The 10,464-nt window shown below is 54.9% G+C and overlaps 1 protein-coding gene across 1 annotated transcript; it reads right to left on the bottom strand.

Annotated features, from left to right (window-relative positions):
* Positions 1-642: 642 nt before the first annotated feature.
* On the bottom strand, positions 643-8,462 carry FLCN (folliculin). Its single transcript, XM_011975251.1, is given in 7 exon segments — positions 643-923; positions 926-1,020; positions 1,902-2,062; positions 3,331-3,552; positions 5,883-6,029; positions 7,620-7,892; positions 8,364-8,462. Coding segments are annotated over 6 exon segments (1,026 nt in total). The 5' UTR covers positions 7,869-7,892; positions 8,364-8,462; the 3' UTR covers positions 643-771.
* Positions 8,463-10,464: the final 2,002 nt, after the last annotated feature.

The raw sequence follows: 10,464 nt of genomic DNA on the forward strand, positions 1-10,464 counted from the left end.
GATGCGAAGCCAGGTCTGTCTGAGGCCCTGAGCCCGAAACCCCACACTTTGCATGCCCAGCACACCTGTGTTTCCAGCTCTCACAAAGGCTTCGACAGACCCAGCTCTTTGTGCTAAAAAGCTCACCAAGACACTGCCCCTGCCATCTGCACCTGCCTAGAAACATGACTGGCACTATAATAAATGGCTCCAGGGCCAGCCAACCCACAGGGCATGGGGGGGGATTCCCAGGCTTTGTCTTCCCTGACCGGGTTCCACTCTTGCTAAGAGTCCACTGGCAAAGCTTATTTGAGGGCACGCCTGCACTTGCCTGCAGAAACACCTCGAAACAGCTCCAGCTGTTTGGAAGGCCGGTCATTTGCAAGCAGAAGCATGGGAAGCATTATTAATGACTCACAGTGTGGAACAATGGTCGTAACCACAGACCTGTAGCACCGAGATCAAATCATCCCTGATGGAAAGCTTGGCCAAGACTGGCCCAGTGCTTCTGGGCTGGCGACACAGTGCCAGCATCCCCAGACACAGGGCCCCAAGCCCCAGATCAGGAACCTGGGGAAGCCCAGGCACCTGGGAGGTCAGGGAACCACTGCCCTTGATGGAAAACTTGGGTCCAACCAGGCCAAGCACTTGGCTATCACAAAATCGGGACGAGAAGCCTTCAATCAGCCAGTTCTCTCAAGGGACAGCCCACCTGTGAATTTTCCCCACCTAGCTGGGGAACAGATTCTTTCACACAGCGGTCAAGGCAAATGAGACAGGAAATCACAACCATCACACCGAGATCAGAGGGTGAGCTTCCCGAAGGCTCCTCCTGGGCTGATTCAGAGCCGCATTTCCCTCCCTCAGCTCTTCCTGCCAGGAGAGCAGAGAGCTGGTACCGCCCCACGGCCATCTGGGCCAAGGCCCCGGCAACAGCACCCCGCCTCACCAGCGAGCTTCTCCATCTGGACCAAGGTGTCCTCGGTCGGAGCACCTTCCAGGAGCTTCTCAGTCAGCCGGCTGCCACACGCCTTCAGGAGCCTGGAGAACACAGCGCCAGCTATGAGCCTTCTCGCCAAAGGACAAAGCAAACCTGACGCTCACCCAGCCCCGATCCTACCAGTTTAAGGAAAACATGGGTATAAAAGACCACCACCAGGGCACAAGCAGCCAGATCCCGCATGCAGGCAGTTCCATAAGCCAATGACCAAGGTCCTTCAAAAGACGGATGGGAGGAACCTGGACAGGAGGGGATGCAAGGGGGAGCTGTTCTAAACCAGAGAGACTTGGGGTGCTGCTCCGATGCCAGCGCAGTCACTTGTGAGACAAAAGGGAAACTGCACAAGGGCCTGCAGCCTGGAGAACACTCAGGAGTCTGTCCATTTTGTTGGACATGATCACGGTATTATGATCATATTTATGGTTGGAACGATACAACTCAGATTTGCTTTAAAAAAAAAAAAATGGGCCGGGCGCAGTGGCTCACGCCTGTAATCCCAGCACTCTGGAAGGCTGAGGCGGGTGGATCACATGAGATCAGGAGTTTGCAACCAGCCTGGCCAACATGGTGAAACCCCGACTCTACCAAAAATAGAAAAATTGGCTGGATGTGGTGGCAGTCGCCTGTAGTCCCACCTACTTGGGAGGCTGAGGCAGGAGAATAACTTGAACCCAAGAAGAAGCAAGTTCCACCTCAATAAGTTTTCTGCACACTCAGGGGAAGAGGCCCAGAGAACAAGGACTCTCGGCCCAGATCTGTGCTCACTGACAAGTGCCCACAGGCCAGCGCTCCTCGCAGAGGCAGCAAGAAAACTCGGCTAAGCACTGTTCTCCCAAATCTGTGGCAGAACAGATACAAGCCAACCAATGTATCGTGACTGCTCTACACTAACGGATATGCCAAAAGCGGAGGCGCCCGTTACCAGGCAAAGGAGGTGTGCAGGCACGCCCACAAGTTGTCATCACTTGTCAGCGATGTCAGCGAGCGGGCGGCATTGCCGTTCCTCTGGTGTAGGAATGGCGTGAAGGCTGTGTTCATCCTCTGAGCACGCTGTGGGCATCCAAACTGCTCTGCCTCAAACACCTGAAATGCAAAGGGAAGGGACGGCCTCTTTCAGCCAAAGCTGCCGGCAGCCCGGACCCCCACTCATTCACAGCCACCTCCAGGACCTGACTCCTGGAGGCTCAGTCCCACTGCACTCTCTCCGTGCAGAGCACACACGGTGCCACCAGTCCAATCGTTCCCAACAGCATAGCTCCACCCCCGGCTAGATCAGGAGCCACCTGAGCACAGGAATCGGTTGAGCTTCTCCTGTCCCCTTCCTAATGAGCGACCCAAGGCACCCGGGGGGATTCTCGTGAGTGGCCATCTGCGCTGCTCCCCACCTGTCTCCGCCTCCCCTTCTGGGTACACTACTTGGCTAACGCACACGTGACTGGCTCTGGCCAACAAGCTGAGAGAAACAAGGCTCCTAGCACTGTCCATGCTTCTGGAGGGCAGAAGGAGCAACATTTTTTCTTTTTCTTTTTTTTTCTTTTTGAGATGGAGTCTCACTCTGTCACCCAGGCTGGAGTGCAGTGGTGCGATCTCAGCTCACTGCAACCTCCGCCTCTCGGGTTCAAGCGTTTCTCCTGCCTCAGCCTCCCAAGTAGCTGGGATTACAGGCATGTGCCACCATGCCCGACTAATTTTGTATTTTTAGAAGAGAGGGGTTTCTCCATGTTGGTCAAGCTGGTCTCAAACTCCTGACCTCAGGTGATCTGCCCACCTCAGCCTCCCAAAGTGCTGGGATTACAGGCGTAAGCCACCGCGCCCAGCCTAGGGGCGACATTTTCATACAGCTACCACTCTGCCTGCCAGGACAATCACAGGAAGCAGAGCCCCGCTCTCCTGGAAAGCACACAGCATGAGCAAGAAACGGGCCCTGTGGCTTGAAGGTGCTGAGATCCGGAGGCTGTTTGTTACCAGAGTATGACCTGGCCTGGCCTGAGCCGCAGCTCCACAGCTGGAGGCCTACGTTCGGTGGTGCAACTCAATGGGATTAATAGACATCCCTGAGACAAAGGCCAGAGGAAACAAAGATACCAGAGGTCTGACTGCAGCAAAGAAACCAGAGCTCAGCTAGAACTAGGACAGCGGGGGCAGGAGAGACCAGTAAAGCAGGCAGGATGGCCTGGGAGGCTCCCCACCACGACCTCCAGCCCTGAAGCCGAGAGACTACAATTCACACAGTGCAGCGGCTGCAAGCAGAGAGGAAGACGCCACCCGGGCTCCAGGCTTTAACCTCAGCACAGAGCGACTCCTGCAGTGCAGGGGCCCCTGCCACCCTGGCATCTCGCCTCTGCATTCACCTTGAGCGCCTTGCCCTGGAGCTCATCGATGATTCCCCGGACCTTCCCCAGCAGGAAGGGCCAGGAGTTGATGAGGTAGATCCGATCCATCATGATGGTGATGATGCTGTACCAGCGCTGGAAGCCCCTGGCCAGGCTGTCCTTGATGAAGAAGGTGTGGCTGAACACAAAGCCGTGCTGCTCATCTCCGAAGAAGATGGGGCCTTCGCGGCCAGGGCAGACCTGGAGGGACACCAGCGACTCAGATAGCCCTTTCCTCACTTAGTTGTACCAAATCAAAGCCTCTTCTTCAGACTTTTCAGTCAGCTGGCACAAATCAGCCAGCGTTAATAACAGGGGAGAGTGGCACGGTGGGGACCATGAGAGCTAAAGACTGTCCTCTTCTGCTCCTGTGGTCAGGCTGCCAACACCACTTGTCATCGTGGACTGCAAGGGCCAGCAACAAGGTTCACTGCTTTTTTCCCCACCTTGAGCCATAAATAACTCCCATGCATATGTCACACCTCTCCCAGACTCAAATGTACCAGCTTACTCACCCCGAGCATGCAGAAGAACCAGCAGGCCAAAGCAGCCACTGCACTCTCCCTGCACTGAAATCTGCACATTTTATTCTTTTTTTTTGGGGGGAGGGAGGCAGTATGGAGTCTTGCTTGTCGCCCAGGCTGGAGTGCAGTGGCGTGATCTCGGCCCATTGCAACCTCCGTCTCCTGGGTTCAAGTAATTCTCCTGCCTCAGCTTCAAGAGTAGCTGGGATTCCAAGTGTCTGCCACCACGCCTGGCTAATTTTTTTGTATTTTTATGAGACAGGGGGTTTCACCATGTTGGCCAGGCTGGTCTTGAACTCCTGACCTCAGGTGATCTGCCCACCTCAGCCTCCCAAAGTACTGGGATTACAGGAGTGGGCCACCACGCCCAGCCCCACATACTTTCTTCTTCTAAGAGGACTTCGGTCCCTCCTCACAACATAGTTACTCTTCCTTAACACACAATTCTAAGACATGCTGAGCTGCCTGCTAGCAGACCAGAGGTAGCAAATTAAAAGGAGAGGACAGCTGAGGGCAGGCACACAGCCACACTGAATGAGAACAGCAAGGGAGCTCGGTGTGTCTGACTGGGTGGAAACCGATAACAAGGAAGTTTAGTAACTGAACGACGAATTCTTTTTTTTTTTTTGAGATGGAATTTCGCTCTGTTGCCCAGGCTGCAGTGCAGTGGCGCAATCTCGGCTCACTGCAAGCTCCACATCCTGGGTTCACACCATTCTCCTGCCTCAGTCTTCAGAGTAGCTGGGACTATAGGTGCCTGCCACCATGCCCAGCTGATTTTTTGTATTTTTAGTAGAGACGGGGTTTCACCATGTTAGCCAGGATGGTCTTGATCTCCTGACCTTGTGATCCGCCCGCCTCGGCCTCCCAAAGTGCTGAGGTTACAGGAGTGAGCCACCACACCCGGCCGACGGATTCTTTGTAACAGACAAAGACCTAAGAGCTAAGGGTCAAGAGCAACAGCAGCAGCGACGTAATTTAGGAACAAATCATCCACACCTCAGCAGGCTGAGAGCAGCAGGGGACCATCACCGAGACTTGGAATGAGGACTGAGATAATAAAAAAAAGGTGATGTTGATGCAATGAACCACCTAACCAAAAATGCTTCCTATCTTAGGAATACATCCATCAAGAATGGACACACAGGGCTGGGCGTGGCGGCTCACACCTGTAATCCCAGTGCTTTGGGAGGATGAGCCAGAGGATTGCTTGAGTTTGAGACCAAACTGGGCAACATAGTGAGACCTCATCTCTACAAAAAAATTTTTAAAAGGCTGGGCACAGTGGCTCCCATCTGTAATCCCAGCATTTTGGGAGGCCGAGGCAGGCAAATCACAAGGTCAGGAGTTCGAGACCAGCTTGGCCAATACGGTGAAACCTCGTCTCTACTAAAAATACAAAAAATTAGCCGGGCATGGTGGCGCACACCTGTGGTCCCAGCTATTCAGGAGGCTGAGGCAGAAGAAGCGCTTGAACCTGGAGTGGAGGTTGCAGTGAGATTGCACCACTGCACTCCAGCCTGGGCGACAGTGAGACTCTGTCTTAACAGAAACAACAAAAAATCCCCAGCTGAGCATGGTGGCACACACCAGTGGTCCCAGCCACCTGGGAGGCTGAGGCTGGAGGATCGCTTGAGCCCAGGAGTTTGAGGTTGCAGTGAACCATGACGGCGCCACTGCACTCCAGCCTGGACGACAGGGCGAGACCCTGCCACAAAAGAAGAAAAAAAGAAAACAATAATAATAAAAGGACAAATAATAAAAGTTTGGTGCTTAAAGTGCAAAAGCTAGCACCCATTCAGAAAATGCTCGGCAAGTCCAGCATGACTTCTTCTGCAATTTTGGACAACGGAGGCATCCTGTACCCTGTGCTGTGCTGATCTGCGGGTCTGCCCTTAGAGAGGACCAGTGCCTGCCTCCCTGTGCAGTGCTGACTCCGAGCCCATCCAGAGCACCTGGGAGCATGTGGGCTCCCACAGAGACAGGTTCTGTGATCGCGAGGCTCACCTCACAGCTCAGGCTCCGGACACAGGCCTGGCGGACGATGCTGAAGAGCTGGGGGTGGCTGGGGTGCTGGTGGCTGACGTATTTAATGGAGGTCTCTTTATCGTGGCTGATATACCCCGGGTGCCCTGCAGCAAGTGACCGGCAGCCCTGTCCATGAAAAGGAAAAGTAAATCTGTTAGTTGGAAAGCAGGGCAACAAACTCTTAGGTTTATGCAAATCTGAACTTGGAAAACTCAAGCTATCTTTGTATAAAAATAATTGGCTTCCAGATTTATACTTATCTGAAGATTTAAATGTTTCCTAAAGAGGAAAACAGAACACAGAGATCACAGAGATTGCCAGAGGCTGTTCCCAACAGATACTTGCTGAGTGCTTACGAAGCAGACAACATGAAAAGGGCCCTGCATGCTCCATCTCATTCAATCCCAAGTGCCACCCTCTGAGATAACGTCTGTGAGAAGCCCCATTCTACAGAAGACAAAACTGAGGCTGAGGTGAGAAGCAGCTGGCCGGAGGGTGAGGGGCTCTGTGGTGGTAGCATTACCCACTGCCCCCCAGCCTATGTCATTGGCTCTGAAATAACACCTGGAAGGGGCCTCAGCACAGGCGAGAGGCCTAATAAAGAACAGGCCAGGCACCAAGCTCCAGGATGTTGGTGTGGCAGCTCACCCCGGCAGCCCCACTGCCTCGCTGCCCCGCTGCAGCCACCGTCACTCCGGTGCTGAGGCTGCACGCCCTGGAGCTGCCCCGACCCCAAGACTGCGTGGCAGTGCGTCAGGCAAGCCCCTCCCCACAATGTCACAGGATTCCTCCAAGGGCAACCCCAACACCAGCTCAAGGACGCCCTAGCGGCCTGGCAGTGCCCTCCTTCCCCGGTCTGAGGTGCTCCCCACCCCCCATTCCTCACAGGCGTTTCCAGCAATGGACGCAGCTCTCACATGTCCTCTGCTTCTGCAGTGGAACCAAAAGAACAAGCTTGGGTTCCTGTTTGCACTGCAGTGACAGGGCCGACACTCAGCCCTGATTTCGGGCCCTGACCCAGGTCCTCCACACAAACAAGTGACCCACGGGGGAAAACTCACACTCATTCCCAAGAGCTCGAGAGCTGATGGAGTGACCCGCCGAGAACACTGGGGGTTCTGGGAGCAGGAAACTCCGCTGGGAGCAGGAAACTCCGCTGGGAACAGGGGTCTTTGGGGACCTGCCCCCAGGACAGGCTGGAGTGTGTGAATACAAACATGAAGGCCATGGCAGGGAGGCAGAGGGGGTTAAAGAAGTTAACACAGGCGGGGCATGATGGTTCACGCCTGTAATCCCAGCACTTTGAGAGGCCAAGGCAAGTGGATCACCTGAGGTCAGGAGTTCAAGACCAGCCTGCCCAATATGGTGAAACCCCATCTCTACTAAAAACACAAAATTAGCCGGGCGTGGTGGCAGCCACGTGTAATCCCAGTACTCAGGAGGTTGAGGCAGGAGAATCGCTTGAACCTGGGAGGCGGAGGTTGCAGTGAGCCATGATCATACCATGGCACTCCAGCGTGGGCAACAAGAGCAAAACTCTGTCTCAAAAACAAACAAACAAAAAAAAGCTACAGTCAGGACAAGCAGAAGGAACTGAAGGGCCCCTGAGAAGCAGTCTGTGTCACCCTGGGAGGCTCCATCCACTGCTCTCAGGTCCTCCCGTCCATCCCACACCTACTGCAGGGATCGCAAAACAAAGACCCCAAAGACACTTGCCTCGCACATGTCCGACTTTTTGGGCCCTGGGCTGCTGGACTCAACGCTGGCCCCCTCTGCGGGGCTGTGTGCACGCATCCGACTGCTCATCTGAATGCCGCCTTCCTCTTCCTCCGCCTGCTCGCCCTGGCCAGGACTGTCCTCATTCCCAGCCCCTTGGGGAAGTGGGGCGTGCAGGACCTCCGTGCAGAAGAGAGTGCGGGGGCCGTGGAGCTCACAGAAGTGGCAGAGAGCCACGATGGCATTCATGGTGCCTTGGAGACTGCGAGAGGCCTGTGGAGGACAGGGGACATGTCAGCTCGCCAATGCCTATTCACCCCATGAAACCTCCCCAGCCCCTCTGGAGCACAGGGAGCACCTGGGTGCCATGGTTGCCTGCCCAGGAGAGGCCACCCGCCAGTTCCCCATCCCCTTGCTTTGCCCCAGTGCTGCACTGGATGCAGGAGAGAGGAGAGGAACAGAGACAGGATCTTCCCACCGGAGTCACAGGAAACAGGGGAGGGGACGATGTGGACCAGTGATAGCACAGCTGGAGTTGTGACAGAGCCAGAGTCGCAAAGCCAACGGCACAGGGAAGGAATGTCCTCGAGTGACATGAACTGCAGCCAAACATGGCAAACCCCGTGGGAACAAACAGATAAAAGGCCACAGGGAGAGGGTCCTCCACCCAATACGTATCTGCTGGGCACCTGCTCCATGAGAGGCGAGGCGCTAGGTGACACAATGCTTCCCTCGGCAGCTTACCTCCTGCAGGGGGTGGGGGGCGGACACAGGAAAACTGCTTCCTGCGAGAGGCCCGCGTGGGGAATGACCAGAGGAGGCAGGAGCCTGGAAGGACTGGCTTACGGGCCAAGCAAGAGATGAAGGGCAGGGTGGGTGCTGTACTGCCGGAGGGGCATGTAGGGTCCGGTGTTTGGAGAGGAGCAGCAGACAGGGTGGAGGCTTTAGGAAGCAGATCTTACAGCTCCTCCAGGCCACAAAAAGACCCTGGATATGTTATCAGAGACTGGGGAGGCTTTGGGGGTTCTGATGAGACATGAGAGAATGTGAATTTCACTTGAAAAGGTTCAGTCATGCCCATGTGCAGAAAAGATGGCGGGGGCCAGGGTGGAGGTGGGGAACAAGCTGAGGCACCCTGCTGACTGATCTGAACAGGAAGGGACAGTGGCCCGGGACAGGGTGGCAGATGGTGAAGCGGCACAGTGCGGGTGGGGGTGCAGAGTGCAGAGGAGGAGTGAGCAGGGGAGGAGGCTCAGTGAGTGCCTGCCAAGCCTTCACGGGGACGGGCCACTGCAGCAGAGCCAAGCGCTGCGGTCAGGGATGGCACGTGGGACCTCTGTGGAGTGCAGCCCTTGCAGGCTCAGAGGTGGAGAAGGGAGGACAGCTAGCCAAGGTGACCAAGCTCAGGCAGTGAGGCCAGAAGGGAGCTCCAGGGTCACCCCAGTGACCAGGTGAACAAACTACTTTAGCAAGGTGGGACTGGAATGTCACATGACCTTAAAAAGGAAGGAAACCCTGCCACAGCTATGGCACCGCTGAACCTGGAGGACATTACGCCAAGTGATCTACGCTGGTCACAAACAGATAAACACTGTAGGATTCCACTTAAATATGAGGTACCTAGAGTCCTCAAAGCCACAGAGACAGAGAGCGGAATGGCGGCTGCCAGGGGTGGAGAGGGAAGAGCAGGGCACAGTTCTAGAGATGGAAGGTGGCGATGGCTGCACAGCACTGTGAACATACTTCATGCCACCGCACTGCACACCCAACGGTGGTTCAAATGGCGCATTTTAGGTCATGTATTATTTCACCACAATCTTTTAAAAAGGCGGAATGGTAACCTGCAGAACAATGATGAGGTCAAAGGTGACCTTAACACAGTTTCCGGTGGAGAAAAAGCTCACGGGAGTGGGTAGAAAGAGCCCTTTGGAGAGTTTCTGTGGCAGAGCCAGCAAAGGGACACCTGGTGCGGACATGGAGTCAAGGGAAGCCCCAAGCTTGGCCACAGTATGGCTGGGATGCTGGCGGAGCCACGCAAAGGCCAAGGGCAGCTACAGGCACAAAGTCTGAGGGACACCACGCACACACTGCAGAGGGCTGGCCGAGGAGACATCCATATACCTTCCTAACGGATGCAGGAAAGCCAGAGAAGGCTTTACAATGGGGATGTGTCATGGGGCTCTGACAGGCAGAGAAGTTCGCGAAACGAGACCGCAGAAGCAAAGGTGCACAGTGGGGACAGCCACAGCCAACAGCCTAACATGTGACACAGCCTGACACATGCAGCCAGACCCACACTGTCCATATGGTGGCCACAGCCACGTGTGACAATTTAAATTTAAAATGTAAATTAGCTAGGAGAGGCCGGCACAGTGGCTCACGCCTGTAATCCCAGCACTTTGGGAGGCCAAGGTGGGTGGATCACTTGAGGTCAGGAGTTTGAGACCAGCCTGGCCGACGTGGTGAAACCCTGTCTCTATTAAGAATACAAAAATTAGCCAGGCGTGGTGGTGTGCACTGGTAGTCCCAGCTACTCAGAAGGCTGAGGCACGGGAGTCACTTGAAGCCAGGAGGCAAGGTTGCAGTGAGCCGAGATCGCATCACTGAACTGGAGCCTGGGCAACAAACTGAGACTCGGTCTCAAAAAAAAACCCCAAAACAACAAAAACAAAACAAATTAAAACAAAAAACTTAGCTGGGCGTGTTGGCAGGCACCTATAAACCCAGCTACTTGGGAGGGTGAGGGAGGAGAATTGCTTGAACCTGGGAGGTGGAGGTTGCAGTGAGCCAAGATCACATCACTGCACTCCAGGCTTTATGACAGAGCAAGACTCCGTCTCAAAAA

The sequence above is a fragment of the Mandrillus leucophaeus genome, unplaced genomic scaffold (genome assembly GCF_000951045.1).
Source record: "Mandrillus leucophaeus isolate KB7577 unplaced genomic scaffold, Mleu.le_1.0 Scaffold153, whole genome shotgun sequence".
Lineage (NCBI taxonomy): Eukaryota > Metazoa > Chordata > Mammalia > Primates > Cercopithecidae > Mandrillus > Mandrillus leucophaeus.